The sequence below is a fragment of the Dicentrarchus labrax genome, unplaced genomic scaffold (assembly GCF_905237075.1).
Source record: "Dicentrarchus labrax unplaced genomic scaffold, dlabrax2021, whole genome shotgun sequence".
NCBI lineage: Eukaryota > Metazoa > Chordata > Actinopteri > Moronidae > Dicentrarchus > Dicentrarchus labrax.
In genome coordinates this window covers 2852287-2874079 of record NW_026136713.1, presented here as the reverse complement: position 1 = coordinate 2874079, position 21793 = coordinate 2852287, and the positions used below count along the sequence as shown (strand labels likewise).

Genomic DNA, 21793 nt, shown 5'->3' with positions numbered 1-21793 from the left:
CATAGAGGTTGTTTCACACAGCAACTTCGAAACAGTAACACCAGGAAGGGGACTCAAAAGGAGTACGGTCTAGACCTACCTGTGGAACATATACTTCATATCATATGTGTTAATATATACCATGTTGATATTATATATCATATTTATACAATTTATTATTATTATATTAATAATAATTATATTTTTAAAGCTGCAAGCAGCGATGAACGGGATCTCGCAACCGGCGCGCGTCGGGGCGTGCTGTGGCAGCGTCACGTGCCGTCGGGGTGTGCTCGGGCCACGTCACGTGCCGTCGTAACAAGCGCGGACCACAACATGAAAATGTCACGTAAATCAGCTCAAAATTGCCACGCAGCACTTACTTCCTGTTGCCACTAGGTGGTGCTATCACTATGTGTTCAGGGTGGGACTCTTATCAGACAAGTGAAGTTTGGAGCCAATTGGACAATGTACACTCAAGTTAAAGCAAATTCGTGTTTCGTGGCGATACATCAAAATTTATCGCCACGCCACAGACACGCCCCCTCACCACAGTCAACACATATCAACAACAATGTGTTTTGCATTTTATGAGTAAATTTCAGCTGGATCTAGGAGTAGAACATGAAAGCATAAAACGTGATACTTCCTGTAGTTCTTCATTTTAAAGAGCGCCACCTAGTGGTGATGGCCTGAAATTGTGCACAATGGCTAAGGAAGACATGGGGAACTATGGACCCAAGGTTGGTGTCAATCGGACATACCAATGTGGAAAAATACTCCACTTCCTCTTTTGAACAAAAATCCACAGGAAGTGCTAATTTTATAACATGCTTATTTTTAGAAATATCAAAATTCTTTCAATTAGTTTATTATTAGGACAGTCTTCAGATTCACCGGAGACACGCGTGGATACAGGTTTTTTGACGAATGTGTGACAAACTATACAAAAGTTATTAGCCTAAACGCACCTTAAAATATAAAACGTGATACTTCCTGTTGCCACTAGGTGGCGCTCTGAGTATTACTGAATATTATCGCATAGACGTGTTCAGGGCGGGACTCTTATCAAACATGTGAAGTTTCGTTGCAGTCGGATCATGTACGCAGAAGTTATGACGAATCCCTCTTTCATGGTGAAGGTTTGAAATTGGATGCCACGGGACGCCACGCCACGGGCACAATGTTGGACGAAAAAAACTGACTGCACTGACCAATTTTGAAGTAGATCCAATAAAACCTGTAGGAGGAGTTAGTTAAAATAGAAGCCCTAAAATGACATCACAGTGTGACATTCGTTCAAAATGGCCAGCTTTGACGGCACGCCACGGACACGCCCTTCAACGTACAGTCATAAATAGCACAACTTGTAATCAGCAACATTATTCAAGAGTACTGTCAAGTTTTGAAGCAGATCTGATAAATTCCATAGGAGTTTGTTTATTCAAATACAAGACCACGGACTTCAAAATGGCCAACTTTGACGGCACGCCATGGACACGCCCTTCAATGTACAGTTCAAAAATGAACATCGTTCATTCAGCACAGTTTTGACTGTACTGACCAATTTTGAAGCAGATCCCAGAAATTCCCTAGGACAAGTTCGTTCAAATAGAAACCCTGAAATGCAAAAATGTCATCACAGTGTGACATTCGTTCAAAATGGCCAACTTTGATGGCACGCCATGGACACGCCCTTCAATGTACAGTTCAAAAATGAACAGTGTTCATTCAGCACAGTTTTGACTACTGACCAATTTTGAAGCAGATCCGATAAATTCCCTAGGAGGAGTTCGTTCAAATACAAGCCCGAAAAGTCAAAATGACCACAAAATGATGAATATTAAAAATTGAAATATCAGACTTCCTGTGGGTTTCTGGGCATGGGTCCAAGAGGCTTTTCTGCTTCTTTTATCATGATACACATGCGTAGCAATTTTCGTACATGTGGGCCTTATGTGTCTTGGGGGCTGATTGTGGGGGGCGTGGCTTAGACGTTTGGCGGTGCCCGTGCACGGGGACAATGTCATATCAATATTTTAGCTACGTTTGAATTTTGTGCAAATTTTCATTCCATTTTGAGGATGTTGCGGGGGCCAAATATGCGGTTGAACTTCCAAAGGTATAATAATAATAATTCCTAGAGGAACAATAGGGTCTTGCACTTTCAGTGCTCGATCCCTAATTATTATTATTATATTGTATTATATTATATATATATATATATATTATATTATATATCCACAATATTACAATATATAATATATTATTTATTTTATGTATATCTTTCTTGTATAGTCAAGTATCTATTATTTTATTATTATATCTCGTATATATGTGTACATATTATATATACATATTATTATTATTATTATATACTGTTATTAACAATAACACTACCCTTTATATCATCAGTACTATTACCACCATCTTGCAACTACAACTTCTTTGCACCTTATCTATCTTTTTTATCTTTTATACCTCAGTATTTTATTCTGTTGTTGTATTTTATTGTATTTAAATGTACCTAGCTGCTATGATGACCCAATTTCCCTTCGGGGATTAATAAAGTCTATCTATCTATCTATCTATCTCATCCATCCATCCATCCATCCATCCATCCATCCTATTCGAAAAGTTTCATGAGATAACTTTTGTTATGAATTGGCAAATAAATACAATAAAACTGAATTGAATTGAATTAAATTGAATTCAAATAAAAGTTGTCCAATGGCAGGCTTTTACCTATATTCACAGCCTACTTCCTGTGAGTCAGACTGCTCTTTAGGTGACCACACTGACAGTTACAGGTCCTCATGTGATAACTACACACTGTTTGTGTCCTTCAGCTCAGGTTTTCAGAGCGATGAAGTCCCAGAGAAAGAGGGGACTGTGGCAGCAGAAGGGACGACAGTAGAACCAGACCGTCTTCGTTGGCCTCACTCTGTACAGTGGCTGGACCTCGGTCAGTCGCTGGTGTTTGATGATCTGTTTGGACAGTACCGCAACCTGCTGTGGACTCTTTGCAGCAAAGCCCTGGGACTGCAGCTGCATGTGCCACAAGCAGGAAACACTACAGGAAGCATCAACCTCCAAGACATTCACAGGAGGTTCCAAATCCTACACAGGATGAGTCAAGCGTCAAAGATGGGTAAGGACAACCAGCCATTACATATTTATTTGTTTATCTGTTTTTCATTAACTGATTGTTGAATTACTCACCCAGTCTCTGCTTCTCAATCCTTGCTAGGCACTTATTCTCGGAGGCTTCTGATTGTACCTTGTTTGTCGCAAATGTAATTGTAATATAATGAAGTAAGATTTTTTGTACCGAAGCTTAACTTAAGACCAATGTAGTATTAAGTAATAGGGATGGACCATATACAAAATTATCATCATGGCTGAAGGCTCAGGTTGCTCAGGCTATAAGAAAGGAAATAAGATGCTTATCTGTGATGCAATAAAAATAATTGTTTACACAATGTAAGGTAAAGTATGGTTTAGTGGCATTTTAAGTATATTTTGGTGTTTTCTGCAATAATAAAGAAACTTTATTCTGTTGACCAGGATAATTGTGAAATAACATTTTCCCTAGATAGTTATTATAAAAACGTCACCATTTTGCATGTTGTTATCCAAGAAAATATTAAGGGTATTGGTAGAGTTTGTATTCATTTCTTGTTATGGCAAGTTTGTGAATTGTTGGAGTTGCTGCTTAAAATCAATAGTTTTTCAGAGCGACAAGTAACTACATGACATCTCTGGGTTTTGTTGTAGATCTGCTTCCAAAGGAGTGGAGAACCATGCTGGAGGACTTCAGTCTGTATCTTTTAGCCATTACAGCACATGCTCAGTGGGACTATGGTTAGTACACATATACACACTGACACACAAACAAACCACTCTTTGTGAAAATGTTCTTGTTGTGCAAATGCAAGACACAGAGACAGTAAACTTAATAGGCAAATTCTCTAGTATTTTTTAATCTCTTGGTTGAGATGGGAATGTTTTGGTTATGAGGATGGCAGATCCGTCCAAAGCTGAGTAGAGCCAGGTGGAAACCTAATTGGGGCTTGGAGGGGTCCAGTGAAGGGGGAACCAATCGTAAGAATGGTGTCCCGAGCAAAACCCAAAAGGAAACGACAGATGAGACAGGAGGGAGTTATGTCAGAGGCAGGACTCAGGCCCGGGAAGTGCAGGCCGAAGAAAATAGGAATGAGCAATCTACCAGATACATATGGAGGACTAAAAGTGCCACAATTAAATAAATAAATACACCATTAAATAATTACTTAAATGTGTCATTAATTAATTAAAATTGGAATTAAATACATAAATGTGCTATTAAATGTGTCATTCATTCATTCAAATACCGATTCATTTTATGTAAAATGGAATGGCGCCGGCCACAAGGCAGCCTGTCATGGCAGCTCCTTTCATTGTTGTAGTTTTAGTGTGTTTTCAGTGTGTTTTTGCTATTTTGAACTCTTTTCTTACTTTCTTACTCTCTTACTACTTTGCTCATGTCGCCTAAATACTTTTTTGGCGTTTTTGAGCACTTTTTATTTTTTGTTTACGCTGGTCTCCATGGCGACGGGGAGTCGCATTGTTTTCACCCGCGACCAGATGATCGCCCTGAGGCCCCCTAGCATCCTGACCGGAGAGAGACCCTCCATACCGGAGGAGCTGAGGAGGAGACGGTGAGGCTGCAGAGCGGGGGTTAAACGGAGGATGAAGAAGATGCTTTAAACTCTACATTCCTGCAATCATACCTGCAGATACCGGACTCCATCGTCACCATTCCTGGCTTCCAGACGGTTCGAGCCGACAGGGACACCACCGCGACCGGCATGAAGAAAGGAGGGGGACTGTCCGTGCTCATAAACAACAGGTGGTGTAACGCCGGGCACGTCTGTGTGAAAGAGCGTCTGCAGTCCGGACATCGAGCTTATCGCCGTCGGACTTCGTCCGTGTTGTCTGCCACGGGAACTTTCCAGTGTTGTCGCCATCACTGTCTATATTCCTCACAGTGGTCTTCATCATCACCATCACTGTTTACATTTATGATGTCCTATTTATTCTCCTGTACAGCACTTTGGTCAACTTTGGTTGTTTTTAAAGTGCTTAACAAATAAAGTTGGATTGGATTGGATTGGAAAATACATATATAATTATTTTACTATTTATTAAATTATTTCATGGTCCTGCGTTGTAGTGCTTCATGAATTACTTTAATCTGTCAAACTCATGAATTACTTTAATCTGTCAAACTCACCCATCAAGTTGGTAGGCGGAACGCCTGATTGGTTACCCTGCGCATCAAGCCAAGGCAAATCAATTCCAGATAATGGATTGATGCAGAGCTAGTGAACACATTCCAATACACTGGCTGGTGCTATTGGACTACTACTTCTAAATCTGCAGTCACTCTATGGTAAATGGTAAATGGACCTGTACTTGTATAGCGCCTTTCTAGTCTTCCGACCACTCAAAGCGCTTTTACACTACGTGCCCCATTCACCCTTTCACACACATTCACACAGCGATGCACGGCATCGGGAGCAATTTGGGGTTCAGTATCTTGCTCAAGGACACTTCGACATGTGGCACCAGGAGCTGGGGATCGAACCCAAAACCTTGTGATTAAGGAACGACCCGCTCTGCCTCTGAGCCACAGCCACCCCTATGGTTAATATCTTGGTCAGAATGTGCGGAAATAACTCCAAGAACTTCACCAAGTTCCTCTGCTTTACTCGCTACATGCTCTGGGTCAGGAGGTCCTGCTTCCACATCCTCTGCTAAGTCTAAAAAATAAAATGAAGTGTTTAACTTTAGAAAAGAATTGAGCTCTAACCTCTCTCCCTTCTTGGGCAGTGAATGAATGAGTCAGGATACTGGTTGAGTGATCATATTGGGATCTGAGACTGCTTATTTTCTGTGACCTTGTTCAGACTTGATGAAAACTTTGTGTTTTGTCTCATAGTGGCGTTTCACACTGGCACTTTTAATCAGTGCCGCGGTCTCTGAACATGAGACGCACTGGTTATGTGCTCCCAGTGGGAAGAATGAATATGAATGAATCTGTCCATTCTGGGTTAAAAGCTCTACTTTCTATCCACTTTTCTCTTCTTAGAGAGTGCCATTATTTTTCTGTTGTCTCGCGCTCACTCATCTCTCCGTTTCCTCTCCATGTATCTCTAACTTCTCTTTCTGTCTGTCACTCGCCTCTCATCGCTCTCATCTCTGTATTCAGTCGCGCTGTTTAAACAGATTTGATTGGCTGAACAGCATCACGTGGGATGGCTTAACTCGCATGCGATTGGGCTGTAAGCTTCCTGATCTTCTAAACAAATACCGTAAAGACTAGAAAAGCTGTGCTGGTTAAAATAGAAGCACCCCTTCAAAATTTAGAATCCCTCAATAATTAATTGATTATAGGTCTGGGTCAGGCTAGATTCGCGTTAGCCCCACCCACTGACTTTGATGGGTGAGTTTGACAGATTAAAGTAATGAAATGAAATAATTTAATAAATAGTGAAATAATTATATATGTATTTTACATAACATGAATCGGTATTTGAATGAATTAATGACACATTTAATAACACATTTATGTATTTAATTTCAATTTTAATTAATTAATGACACATTTAAGTAATTATTTAATGGTGTATTTATTTATTTAATTGTGGCGCTTTTAGTCCTCCATAGAGACAAGACATGAAACATTTAAAGCTGGATGCACAACTGACTGTGGTAACAGAGTTAACGATCTGGGGTGTTGAGGAGAAGACCAGGTATATGAAGCAGAGCAGGATGACGATGATAGCTGGCAGCTGGTGACCTGACTCCTGCACACCTGACTCCACTCCTGTATTCAAAACCAACAGCCGTGGAGGGCTTGCCATGGACTGGCTTTACATATTTTAATGTCAGCCTATTCTAGGCTAAGTGTGTGTTTTGTCTTTTTGTTTTTGATGTTATGTTGGATAATTGGTTATCAGGGAATACGCAGAATTAAATCACAAGCGGCAGATCATCATTTTCATTAAAGGTGTTATATAAATAAACCTAAACATATGGTTGTATGGATAAACTAACTGTCTGTTTTATTTTGTCATGCTGTCTCTCACACGCCTGTCTGACTTCCTCTCCCTGTGCCTGTCTGTCTTCAGTGCTTTGCAGAAGTTTAGGTACAGCTCTGAAAGATAAGTGTCTAAGAGACGTAGATCAAGGCAGCAAATCTGTAATGCCGTCATCTGAGCAAAATGGAGGTGTGATGATGTCAGTGACCATGGAGCACTTCCTGCTGCTGTCCCCTCCTCTCCTGTCATCTATGCACTGCCATCACTCAAAGAGTGGGGCCTCAGGTAAAATAAGTTTTGTATATGTCCCTCTCCACACACACACACACACACACACACACACACACACACACACACACACACACACACTTTTCAAACTTGTTTTGTAATTTCATGATTCCAAACATACCCAGTGGCTAGGTGAGGTGGTGCAGTGCGATTTTAGTACCCATTTACTATGAACTTGTACTACCAGGTCAGGCTGCAAAAAGTAACCGAGTAAACAGTTGAGTAGAGTAAATGTTGTGCTTTTGTGTCTTTCGCATCCTGGATGGATAGTAAGCGCAGAGAAGTTCTGAGATATACAGGGGTGCCTGCACATGTATGGCTTTAAAAACAAATAAAATAACCTTGTATTTGATGCAAGTACTGGTGTAATGCTGCTTTCCTGGTACCATTTAGACTGGTACCATTCTGCACCAGCTGCAAGCGAGGCAAAGAGGACTGGCCAACACCCAGTGACTTGAAGTTATCAAGCCTAGAGGAGATTTGTGTCGTGGCAACAGTTTTCAAACCATTGAGAGAGAGGAAGTTGGTTGTTATCCCCTGGGTTGAAAGAAACAGAAATTTGCATATCATCAGCATATTAGTTAAAGGAAAATATAGCTGAAAGGGAGCATATACAGAGCAATTAGAATGGGTGTAATTGTTTTCTACATTGTGTTCCACAGTATCTCCACTGTTCCTACACTTTACCTGTTATATGATGACCATAAGTGTGTTTTGGTGGTGTCCTCCCCAATGGGAATGTAAAAAGGTGTCTGTTGGTATGCTGGTTGCCGTCGATAAAGCTGTTCTGTTCTTTTCATCTTGTAGACATTATACATCATTTCAACGCACTGCTGTTTTTCTCTCTCTGTCTCTCTCCCCTAGGTTCTTGTAGTGTCTTCCCATCCAGACTCACTCTTCAGAGACAGACTGTTAGCTTGGCATTAACCACAGTACAACTGTCTACAGTCTGGGTCATGTCCAAGGCTTACCAGTTCCTCTCCTCATGGAGCCTCAACAAGTTCCTGCTTATTACACAGGGAGACATCAAAGTAGGTACTAGTATTCCTTTATATAAACCACTTTAGTTATAGTACAGGGCTGGAAACCAACTTTTTCACATCCTTCCCAAAACTGTTTGCAGTGTGTACTTTCTTTGTCTCTGCAGGTGCTGAGAGAGTCATTACAGATGATGGTGCATCAAACTAAATCTCTGATGATGAATTCATACAGTGACCATCATTCCACTCTTCATAACCACAACCAGCTTCTGCTGAGGCAGCAACTGGAAGCACTTGACAAGGCTGTATCTGAGCTGCAGGTTACCTGTCTAATTGATTCTACATTTCATAAAGAAATTGCTGATTCCTCTTTAGTTTTTTCTTGCTTAGCAGTAAGAGCTGTGCTTAGTTTTCATCAGCTGTGTTCTGACAGTTTACACATAGCTGATCAGAGGCAGAGATGATGACCCATTCCAAATGGAAAGCAGCAAAAACCAAAAAAATATGTTGACCTGTTGCAAGGTCAAAAATGAACGTTCATACATTCAGCAGCATCATATTTGACAGACTTCCCCAGTCAATTACTTACATTGAGACAATTGTTTTTCTTTAGACATGCAAATAGCCGTTATCAACTTAAAAATGTGCCATTTTTAGACATTACATTCATTTCAAACCTTCAGAATACAGATGGGGGAAAAAACTGGATGGTTTGGTGTATGTAAATGATGCTGAAGTGGAGACTGCTGATCTTGAGAAAAAGGCCTTTAAAGATATGGATTGTACATTTTTTTCTAAAAACATTTTTCAACAGTTTTAACACAGATCAGCCATAACATTATGAGCACTGACAGGTGAAGTGAATAACACTGATTATCTGGTTATCATGGCACCTTTCAGTAAGGGGGATATATTATGCAGCAAGTGAACAGGTTAATGTTAGAAGAAATCTACAGACTCAAACAGACAAAGCGTAGTAAAATAAAAACCTAAATTACGTTGAATTACCGACGTTACCTATATGTCACTTTTATCTTTTAACTTTGTGGTTGTCTTTTCAACATAGACAAGCTTAGTACATAACATAGGAAAGGAGACAGTTGACCGAGGTTCCAGAGGGGGCGGGACTTAGGATGAGTCAGTTGTTTTCAGCCCCATGTCCTTGCACATAGGCTGCTGTCAGATTTTAACTTTGATTCATATTATTTGTTAAAGGATTCAGGGTTATTTTATTGACATTTACAACACATTTTTGGATAATGAAATTCAGATCATAGTTCCCTTTATGCTGAAGTTGTCTTAGAACAAAGTGACCCACTTCTCTTGCTCCTAACCATTATTAAAGGTGAGCCTGTGACTGTAGTCCAGCAGTACAAATACTTGAAACAATTCTAGATGATCAACTTACCACTGACAACACTGCTTTTATTTTTAAAGGCTTTTAAAACTGTTCTATACTTTTATTGAGTCCATTTTAACATTTGCCACTTGTATCAAGTCAAAGCCACACAAAAAGCTCAAGCCATCTTATTGGACTCCCAGCACCCTTTATATAGTGAGCTCAGCTTGTCCCCCATCAAGGTGGAGGTTTTATTTTGCCTGATGTAGCTCTGGTACCGAAATGCCTAAATAAATGTTGTATTGAAGTTAGTGTGTGTAAATGTATCTTTCAAACCTTTTTTTTTATGCTACTTGCAAAGAAACATTCATAGCTAGCTATTTAATAATCAGTTAATAACATACATACATCAGTAGTAGCCTAACTTTACACATGATCCATAATGATAAAGATACAGAAAACTACAAATACATGGCAAAAATGACATCAAGGCTATCTATTGATCCCACTGATTCTTATGTCACTGCTTTGTGTCATTATCTATCAGACCTTCTCTTCTCTGATGCTGCAGACCTTCTCCAGTGACTGCAAGAGGATGTCAGGGGAGATCTTTGAACAGACCATGCCTTCTGCTGTACACTGGAGACCCAGCCTCAGGACAGGTACTGAAGTCTGACTGTTTTTAATGGGCAGTCTGTGACAGTAGTTTTTAACCTGGGGTCCTTGAGGGGATTCAAGGGGGCCTCTTTTTCACTGTTATTTTTGTTAATTGAAGTTCCCTAATAAGGGAATGTATACGAATGACTATAATAATAATAACTACTCTAAGCTCAAGCTGTAACTAAACAATACAGAGACCCTGTCTTCTTTGGTTTGAAACAAATTCTTTCTGCGTTTTTTGTGAGTTTCGCAGCCACTGTAGTTTCTCCTACGCACATGGAAGGTGAGCGTTATTCAGTTGGTTACAATCTGCAACTATAGCGCTGGATGCCGCTAAAAACTACACACTGGTCCTTAAACGTGAATACTTCAATAGGAATGCTCACCCAACCTTTGGTACATTTTACTGTGCATTGATAATTATGTTTCTCTGTTGGTGCACAGGTATTTCCAGCTCTCCCAGTGAGTATGCATCTCTGGCAGCTCAGACTGTGATTGGTCAGGTTTTAGAGGGTGTGGCACCATTGTCTGATGAGGCCCGTGTCCAAGCACTGAGCATAACAATGACAGCTTTCATGGAGGCATGGATGGAACACATCCTGAAACAGAAGATCAAATTCAGGTATGTTTTTGGTCATAGCATCATACATTAATTTCTACTACAGTGTTACCCACCAAATCCATGGTGCAGTTTAAAACAAAGATTAAGGAGTGTACTGAACGGGATGGCCCTGTACCCTACTGGTTACTGTGCTTACCACAAAACTGCAATATGCAGGGTTCGATTCCCAACTGGTGGAGATTCTTTGTTTTATGTCATACCCTTCTATCTGCCCATGTTTCCGGTCTATCTCTATACTGAATCTTGAATAAAGGCAAAACACCGAAAGAAATAATAAAAGATAAGAAAATAAATGTAATTGTTGTAAATGTAAGTGCTTTTTAATGCCTGTGTGTGTGTGTGTGTGTGTGTGTGCGTGTGTGTGTGTGTGTGTGTGTGTGTGTGTGTGTGTGTGTGTGTGTGTGTGTGTGTGTGTGTGTGTGTGTTTGTTTTCAGTTAACGCTCTGAGCAGTGTTATTCTGTTGTTCCTCCTCAGTGTGCAGGGAGCTCTCCAGCTGAAGCAGGACTTTGATTCTATCAGAGAACTGATCCAGTCAGACAAATACAGCCTGTCAGCTGAACTCCAACATGGACTGCTCAGCCTCCGGTACCATAATCTGTTACATCCTGCCTTTGAACTATTCTTTATAAACTTCACCTCACTGTAATGTAGCTTCAGTTTATTAACACCATACCAGGCTCCATATTGATTATATAGGTACTGTTCTGTAATGGATCTATGAAAGTGACTGACCAACATGTTTTATTGTAAGAAAGAAATCAAGCTTCACAGCTGTACTATTTACAACACATTCTTGAGATAGTTGGGAAAGGGTATTCAAGCCTTTACACCTGATCATCTCTTTGGGCCCTCTTTTGGGTCAGTTAATAAGCCATCCTCAAATATAAAATCGCTAGAAAATACACTGTTCAGCCATAACATTTTGACCACCTGCCTAATATTGTGTAGGTCCCCCTTTTGCCTCCAAAACGGCCTCCATTAATCAGACTTGTTTGTTCCAGCACATCCCACAGATGCTTGATTGGATTGAGATCTGAGGAACAAGTCTACACCTTGAACTCATTGTTGTGTTCCTCAAACCATTCCTGAACCATTTTTGCTTTGTGGCATGGCACATTATCCTTCTAAAATAGACCACTGCCATCAGGTAATACAGTTTCCATGAAAGAGTGACACGTACCATCTACCTAAGCATGGTTGCCAACCATGTACAAAGTAACGTCCACATGAATGGCAGGACCCAAGGTTTCCCAGCAGAACATCACCCAAAGCATCACACTGCCTCTGGCCACAAGATGTAAAAAAAAAAAAGAAAAAAAGCTGATTGATCAGACCAGACCACCTTCTTCCACTGCTCCGTGGTCCAGTTCTGATGCTCACGTGCCCATTGTAGGCGCTTTCAGCAGTGGAAATATGGTGTGCAAAATATTTTAAACAGTGTATAACTAACTGTACATGTGCAATTATTACAAGGTAAAGTTTGTGCATAGCAGGTAAAGGTTAAACAGTCTTAATCAGCAGAGGTGGGAGGTACTGGGTCCTGTGGAGTCCGATGGCTGATGGTACAAATGAGCCTCTGAAGTTAATAATGTTATGGCTGATCGGTGTATATTAAAAATATAACCTGGGGATCGGGACTCCCATTAGGGGTCGTGTGGCCTTGTGTGGATTTTAAATGGTAAATGGACTGTACTTGTATAGCACCTTTCTAGTCTTCCAACCACTCAAATTGCTTTTACACTACATTCCACATTCACCCATTCACACAGTGAAGCAAGGGCTATTTGAAACAGAAACTCATTCATCTACATAGCTTTGGGAGCAATTCGGGGTTCAGTATATTGCTCAAGGACATTTTGACATGCAGCAGGAGGAGCAGGGGACCAAACCACCAACCTTCATATGGTGGATGACCCACTCTACCTCCTGAGTGACAGCCTCCCGTTTTAAGGCGTGTAAGAAAACTTAAGAAAAAATATGAACAGCAGGCCTGTATGTCAGCATTTGGTTCACTTCTGTGAAGAAAAGTAATTAATCTAATATGACAGTAGTCAATATATATATATATATATATATATATAATCAACAGTAGAAATAAAACATCACCAAAGCAGACAACACAGATATACAAACAACATAAACTAAAGACACACATATTACAACAAAAGAAAAACCGCTGATGATGATGAAATGTAGCAAGGTACAACACAAACACAACACAAAATACCATCAAAAATGTCTTTGTTTCAGTAGTGAGAGTAAATATAATTTGTGACTTCAACCCTGGCTAACATGTAGAGATCCTATACCTGTGATTATTTTCCATTCCACTTTAGCACATTGGCTAATCCTTCTGTATGTCTGTGTGACTGCAGGGTTTTTCAGCAGGTGGACTCAGCAGTGGTGTGTCTGCTCCAGCAGCCGCAAGCCAAAACATACCTACAGTCCAGAGCCTGGGAGCCTTTCACACGCTGCTGTCAGTACCACACCAGTCACCCATGAACCACAACATAAAAATAAATAAAAATACAAAACAAAAACAAATATTTTATGCATTTCATTAGTTACTGATGTAGTCTTTATTTAAACTAGTTCTTGTTTGTCAGTTCTCCTCTGATGTCTCTGAAGCAGGACAAGGGAAGGAGTGCTACAGTTTTCCTTCTGCTAATAATCATTATTTATTTAAGTAACGTATAGCCACAAAGTATCTGTATTTTTTCCAACCCACACTCACTTATACATTAAAAGAGAAACGGCAAAGTTGGAAAATGTTCTGGCAGTTTTTTTGCAATGGTGGATAATTTCCTCTGATTCAAGTGTATGGCATTAAACAGTATGAGCGGTATATTTCAAGATAGATCCTAACATTATTCACAACTTAAAATAAAGAATAAAAAAAGGCATTTTGATGAAAGACAACTTTAATGGCTCAGTAATAGAGTGCTGCAGGAGTCCTAAAACCCAGACCTGAGTTAGCATTTTAACCCATTTTACCTGCCAGTTCCCAAGATTTACACCTTTTGTGCTACAACATAAAATACATCAGTAAATATCTCACCTTTGAATGTTGAAGCTTTTATGTGTCTTTAAAAAGGCGGTTGCTAACAAGTGGCTAAATGAGACTGCAGAGGTTGAGACTTATCTTCTCCCCAGTCCGCCTTTACAGGCTTGTTGTTTTCTCGTTGAGATGTGTAGAGAGAACACAAGTTTACCTGATTCCTCTTCCCGCAAATTCACTCCTGGTGTTTTTTTGTGATGATTCTGCGTTGGACTATAAAAATACATCATCCCTGCAGCACTCTACTTGTTGGTTTGAAAAAAAGGAGGCCAGTGGCAGTAACCAGTGTGTGTGACTCTTCAGGTCCGGCCAACATTAGCAGAGATAGCATTGATGCGGTGGTGGGGAGCAGTATAACCAACATGAGGTCTATGGAGGGTGAGGAGCTGACTCAGGCTGATCCCTCAGTTGTGACCACTCACGTACCTCCAGTGGACCCGTCCACCCCTGGAGAGTCCTACCTCGCTCCAAGGTACATTTTTATATCTTCCTACATGGAGGCAGTGTATAGTTTGGAATGGGTATTACTGTTATAGCTATTCCTTCCCTTACAGGACCTCAGTGGTTCTGTGTCATTAATGTGTTTTGGTGGACAAAAGTATTATTTCTGCTGCTGTGATGGAATTCAATAGTAAAAATTGTACTCTCTTTATTTTGTCCTCTCAGTCTCGCTCTGGGTGCTGCTCAGCAGGAGTGGTTGGACCTGAGGATCCACAGCAGCACTCGTCGTTGGAGGCTGCCAGGACTACAGTGTCTCTCCAAGTCTAAACCTTGAACGCAAAGACCCCAGGTTAAAGGAAATATACAGCAAAAACACAAGAACATTTATTCTTGTTGTTTAGACAGTGCACATTTTTGTACAAATAGTGCACAAATATTTGTTGGCCACTTGTCACCAAACATATTTTCAATAAAATGCATTATCTATTCATATATTTTATTTTATCATCATGGCTTTATAATAAAAAGAAATTCTGCACACACACATTTCTATAGTACTCACCAAGATACTTTAGTATTATTATTATTATTATTATTATTATTATTATTATTATATATTGACTGTAAACAATATCTAATCAAGCATGATTCAACAGTAAAACTCATCAGATCCATGTGTCTCTACACGTACCTGAGGAGTTGGCTTGTATGTAGCCTGCTACCTGTATGTCAACCAAGATTGGTTCATGGGCTTCTTGCCTTTATTAGGGTTGAAATGAGTGTCCGGCACAGATAATGTACTTTTTCTGAGTATCAAACAAGTTAAATGTTTAGACTTAAATGAGCAACTTGCAGTCAGTCCGGGTCACACATATTCTCGTATTCCAGACAAACAGCTCGCTAACATGTATGTTAAAAGAGAAATATTCAATGCTGCTCGGTTTACCAATACAAGATTATGTTATTAATCTTGATTCATATTTGATCAGCACTGCCTAGTTTGACAGTTTGATCTGAGTTTGGTGCGTTGAGCTGGATGGACTCACTGAGAATGACCTGCCAATGAACATGGTGCTGTATGGAAGAAGACTTGAAACTAGAGATTGAGACTATAAACTCATTAAGAAACTGTTTATTGAGCTAATAAATCAAGTGACAAGTTTGCGCATTTCTCCATAAGACTCAGTTCTATCACAGTTCTTTACTTTTATTTTTCGTAGCTTGTTAATACGTTTGTGCTACATAGGAGTCTCATTGTTGGTCTATTTGTTGGGAGTTTTCTTAAGACAGCAGCAAGATTAGGATCAGCCCCTTGAGAGCACTGCAGCAATCAGTCCAGAGAAACTGGTCTGGTCCACACAGCACATTAACTCCTCCATGAGCAGCTATTTTCATTCCTTGATGACCTTTGTGAAAGACTTGTGCCAGGTGAGGTGAATTCAGAATGTTTTGTAACTGTATGGAACGTGGCATTATAACTCTATAACTATAAACTTTTGAAAAAGTGAACCTGTATAGAGATTTGTGACTGTAAGAGTATAAAACTGTAATTTAGAGAAGAATTGTTTCAGAGTACAATGGAGGCTGACGGTTCACCTGCAGAGGGCAGTAGAGCTCTATGACACTGGTGCTGAAAGATAAGATGAATCTTGATGCTGGGAAACTGAACGGTTTCATGAAAAGAAATGGTCTCACTTAAGACAATACACAGATAAGTTAGAAACATTACAGGCATCATGGGGATGATGGGAACATTATCAGATGTTCGTGTTGGATGTAATGAATGCTGGGTGTCTGCACATATCTGCGAGATTGTCAGGGATGGATCAGGCAGGCAAACAACTCTTTTCTAGGTGTATTGGCCAAAGGCAGAAGACGGGGTTATCTGGCACTGTTGTTGTTCTTTATCTTTAGCTATCCTATATAAGTAAGTATAATGAATATCAATACTTTTGTATTGCATTAGTGGAATGACTTTATTTTAATTCTGTCCAACTACTCTATGTAAAAATGGCAAAAATGAAGCCTGCTGAAGTGAAGCAATGAGCTGAATCAGAAATTCCTTTCAGAGGACATTCAGCCTTTTCTAACTATGTCTATATAAGACCACAGCAAACAAAGCAATATTACATGTATTGTTGAATACAATCAGCTCCGAAGTGTGAGCGTTTGCTATTTGCTACCGTTTTATATTATTTTAAATTGAACTTAAAGATTATTATGAATGCAATCTAAAAACCTTTTTTACCCCCATGTCTGGCAGATAAAAATACAAAGGATAGGAAGGATGTGTTGGGCAGTAAGGCATTACTAGTAATAATATTACTTTCCGCAATAACTTATAGTGTTACTAATTACACATACATTTCAGTAATAATATTACAGTTACCCACGCCAAAAATAATTTGTTTTGTTACTTTTGTTGGCACTACCTTTCTGATTTGAAATCCAACAATCCAATCACATTCTTGGATTCATTTTTGTAATCGTGGAGGAACCTAGTTTTGGATGATGGAGACGCTTACATTCAGCAGCTGGAAATATTCCATTACTTTGATTTTAACAAACAAAACTAGATTTTAATCATCGTAAGTCTGAATTTTGGGGAAAAAGGACACAATTACCAATTTTGTGGGGAGTAGCATAAAAGTAATATAACTAGTAGTGTAACTAATTGCTGTTGACAGGGAGTAACAAGTAATGAATTACATTTTTTTAGTAAGTTGGTTGTTACAGCATAGTCAATACACATTTTTCCGAAAAAGACACTGACAAGCCAAATTTGAAAATACAGCTTTATAGAAGTAACGCTTACTTCATTAATCCAATCAATTTATAAGACCTGTCAAAACCAAATTTAAAGGTCCAGTGTGTAACATTTAGGAGGATCTATTCTTGGAATATTATTTTCAGAGGTATGTTTTCATTAGTGTATAATCACCTGAAAATAAGAATTGAGTTGAGTGAGTTGCAATCTGCAACTACACCGCCAGATACATTTAATGCTTAAAATTCAGTTGATCAGATTTTAGACTTTTTAAGACCCTGTGGACTGTGCTGTCTGGGAACTCTCTCTGAAATGTTATAGACAAAATTAAATTAGAAAATAAAATCTGCATATTAATCAGTAATGAAAAAAATCATTAGTTACAACCCTAAAAGGCACCATGACATACTGAAACAGTTTGACCCAGCAGCAGGGTACATTGTCACAGTTGGTACCGTGGAAAGAGTAACTTCTAATACTCCTGTCTTCCCTACTTTCTATCTAATAGGATACAAGAGGTCTCATGTTTTGATAATTGAGGCTCTGTTGTTCTATACATTCTCCAGTCCACGCACAACATCAACATATGAACTGGCAACTGGAAGCCTTGATTTAAAAAAAAAAAAAAAAAAGCATGCATGCAGAAATGCTGATGACAACGAGCAGATGGAGGAGGTGAAGCAGCGACATGGAGTGATGCATGGGCAGATGGTTGCTATGTGGACAGATAAATGGACACAGTGGATCGGGGAGGTATGGATGCTTCATTGGCTCTCATTCTGTCTCCCTAGCTGAGTTGTTAACCTCTCTGCTCCAGTGCTGATATGGCCAAAAAGCCAGTGTGTACACAAAGTGCCAAAATGCTAATAATCCAGTTTCATGCTTGACAGTCTCAGAGAGTCCAGACTTGGCATGCTTCAGCACTCCTATCAGTGGTTCTGTGAGGCATGCTCAAACAAGAGATGGTTCCTGATCCAGGGGAAGGAAGCACATAGGGCTGATCTTTGCCCTCTGCCCTGTTCAAGTGAACTGGTTGTCTGAAGCATGTCCTGTAACTCCTTGGTTCTTTGAAGTCCTGATATGAACAAGATTAAAGAACCAAAGAAAAGCCTCCCCATGGTATGTAGGCGGAAGACAGGGTCAGTGTGCTCTTATTACATTTTCGCTATGATAGTATAGCAGGAGAAGATATCATTAAAACAGCTTTGAAAAACTAATTCTTCCAGTTACACTGCTTCTGAAGGAGCACTGACACAGCGAGGTGCACAACAGAGTAAGCTTTAATACAAATCCATTAAAATAAAATTATGACGTGGCTCTAGATATAAAGTCAGTAGGTTTCATTCTCTGGGGAACGTGTCATGTTTTATGAACAGTATTGTATCCTTAACAGGTTTAATTTTTTTTAGTACAAGATAAAAATTTTATTTAGTCATTCTGTGCTTTAATTGGAAATGAGGAGTGTGAGGTGGTGAATGGCAATAATGTGAATAAAGGCTTTCCCATGAGATATGACTGTGAGTCATTAGTGTTTCATTGTTACAGAAACTGTATTTAACCTATTTAGAGATTACGGTCTTTTACTGTCATGGTATGACAGTTTTTCACAGTTAAATCTACTGACATTTTTGCAGTGCACTGCTCCAACCTCCCCTTACTTTTCACTGTGTGAGACTGTTGCTAATGAATGAAACTAGCTATAACAAATTAGTTGTATATGAGTTATTTTCAAACAAATGTTACTTCCTTTAATTGATATCCAACCTTAAATCCCAATATAGGCTCCTACAGTGGCTTGATGTGTGAGCATGCCTTTGCAGCATTGTTTGTGGATCTTGGTTGGTGTGTAAAGCTGAGAGGAATCTTGTAATCCTGATCTTGCAAATGTTCCAATGTGGCTTACAGTAGAGAGAGAGGACAAGAGACAAATATTTTTCACAATGTATTAACTGAAAGCAGCTACAAAGTAGAGGTTTTAAACAGGTTCCTACATACAACTTTTTTTAAGCTTGTTACACTGCTGTACTTCTACTTCCACAATGCTGGTTTTATAAAATGCAAGGGTGGTGACGCTTCCACATTCTTTCACTACCTAAAAAATTAAACCTTCTGCTTCTTCAGACTTGATGCATTGTATATTGTAATAACACAGTGGAAATAACTCATCTGGATGTCTACCCCTGATCATGCTGTAATTATGTGCAATGCTTTAAAATCAGAGATGTAAACATTTGCTGCTGAATGACTACAGAAGACAAAAATCATATTATTTATTAACAAATAAATACGTAAATAAATAATGCTGAAATAAATAAATAATTTAATAAACTAATTAAAGAATACATGTGTAAATCAATTTTGAAATAAAGTATATTAATTATTAATAAATGAAATCCAAACTGAATGATTAAAATAAAAATTGTATGAAAAATGAAATAAACTAAACTAAATAAAACTAAATGTAGAAACAGAAATAAATAACATTTATACTGTTATAACTAATACTGATGCCATCATCTTTCAGTTGCAGGCTAAGCATAACTGTGCTCATTGTGCTGGAGTGAAGCTCCTGCTGGTTATCTTAGCCCCATCATGGACAAACGTGGTTCTTTGTAGAGGATTGCATGCTGCTGGTGGTGGGGGGTTTGTGGCAGCTTGTTTGTTTTCCAGGGTGGGGGCAAGACTCTCTAGGACTTGGTTATGACAATACAGGGTATATCCCTGGGTGAGGTGAGCCAGTGAGAACATGTTTGTGGGATGCTGGCTTGAAAAAAACAAAAGGTGTATGAAGCTATGATGGTAAAGCTCAGTTGCCTAGCTTCTACAGAGTCGGTGCCAGAGCAGATCGACTTGAGGGGCATTGGGGCATTGGGTCATCGGCGGGGGGGGCACTGCTGTTTGAGAAATATTTTAACGCAGTGGCGACATCATAGTCCAACACAGCAGAAATGCTATCAAAAACGAAACACGTTTTTCTTTATAATTATTAATTATTATTAGTGAATTTCGTTTTTTTTTTTGTTAATTTCCATATCATGTCACTTAGTCGAGGCTATATGGTAGCCCTATGCACACAGTTTACGCAGTCACACACACACAAAGATGATAATAAAAGGCAGAAAGGGGTGGGGTAAAGTTATGACAGACGATCACTCAGAAGACACACAGCAGAGGGCTGCCTGTCGTGGAGGCTAAACGCAAATAAATGCAGTTTACCTACCTCTGACATGTCAGAAATAGTTTATCCACCTCTCAACAGTTTATGCAACTCCAGAAAACCATTAAGTAGGCCTACCACTGGTTATAAACATTAGACAACAGCCTCCACCATCATCAAAAACACCCCTGGACAAGATATAAGTAACAGGACAGGACCGCTGACATAAGCACATACTGAGGGTTTGTAGATCGTTGCTCTATGGCTGCGCTGGTTAAGTCCGTTGGCGGTTGTCCGGAGCTAGCATTAGCAGAAGGGCCAGCTCGGCTCTCAGAGACCGTGGCTGTACTGGTGGTGGTGGCCGCAGTGTCAGAGTCTGCTGCTGGAAGAGGCTGAGGAGGAGGAGGAGGTCCAAGCCATTTTCGTAAATCAATTTTTTTACAATAATTAGACTGTCTATGATATAGACGGACAAATTGTCTACCGTATTCTTTTCGATTTCAACCAACAACTTGAAATGGATTCTGTGCGCTGCACCTCAATGTTACGTTTAGAAAGCGAAATCAAATGTAATAAACAAGTTTACTCAGCGACCACTGAGCACTGACCAAGCCTAGTAACCTGCTATGCATGCACAACCAAAATTATGTGTTTTCCCTGTTCATTTCATTTTATTTCATTTAACTTACAGTTTGCACATTTAATAATAAAAGAATAACTAAAAGGGATTTTTTTTTTGGCCACGCCATGGCCTGTTGTAGGAGGGGCATCAATGACCCACCACAGCACCGACACTGAGCTTCTATGGCCCACACATACTTCCTCCACCAACATCTTTCTCCGTTTTAGTGCTGTGACACTAGGCCAGCTTTTCCAAGCTGGGCAGCTAATTGTTAGCCCAAGACTTCCTCTTCCTTCCTGAAGATGTCTCACAATGGGCAATCTGCTGCTGCCTCCTCCACTTCTTTGACCTTTTTCTCCATTTGCGCCCAGATGCTAAGGTTGGCACGTTGTTGCTCACCACTAAATCTCAGGATTCATCCAGTGTCACTTGAACTCCTCCAAGAGACTGGTGACACTACCACATAGAGGCCTATGTGGTAAGGCACTGTGGAAGACGATGTTGCCTGTGACCAGCGTTAGTGATTGCTGAACAGTGCTCTGTCGTGCGACAGTGGCAAGTGAATTTCGTACATATAAACTTTAAGTCATATGCCTTCTCCAAATTTGCCGTTGATGCTTCTCTATTTCTGCTGCTCTACTACTCCATTGGTGCTACTCCGTCGCTATAAAGCCTTTAGTTCTGACAAACCAATCAATAAGGGTTGACGTAAAATGCATCACTACTGGTGCACCAGCTTGGGAAAAATACAGTATACTGCGAAAAACAAAGTGATTTACTTGGCAGTGATAGGT

At 39.7% G+C, this 21793-nt stretch overlaps 1 protein-coding gene across 3 annotated transcripts in view; it reads left to right on the top strand.

Moving 5' to 3' along the window:
* The window catches only part of ccdc142 (coiled-coil domain containing 142), a 38066-nt gene extending 23123 nt beyond the window's left edge, over positions 1–14943 (top strand). For 2 of the 3 annotated variants that reach the window (XM_051421210.1, XM_051421208.1), the window contains 11 exons: positions 2829–3130; positions 3757–3843; positions 7155–7349; positions 8217–8383; positions 8476–8652; positions 10219–10333; positions 10776–10953; positions 11429–11539; positions 13330–13430; positions 14316–14484; positions 14679–14943. In XM_051421210.1, coding sequence (XP_051277170.1) covers positions 2829–3130; positions 3757–3843; positions 7155–7349; positions 8217–8383; positions 8476–8652; positions 10219–10333; positions 10776–10953; positions 11429–11539; positions 13330–13430; positions 14316–14484; positions 14679–14787 — 1711 coding nt within the window. In that variant the 3' untranslated portion in view covers positions 14788–14943. The remainder of the gene's footprint in view (positions 1–2828; positions 3131–3756; positions 3844–7154; positions 7350–8216; positions 8384–8475; positions 8653–10218; positions 10334–10775; positions 10954–11428; positions 11540–13329; positions 13431–14315; positions 14485–14678) is intronic. The other variant, XM_051421209.1, reaches the window with a different exon arrangement.
* The last annotated feature ends 6850 nt before the right edge of the window (positions 14944–21793 follow it).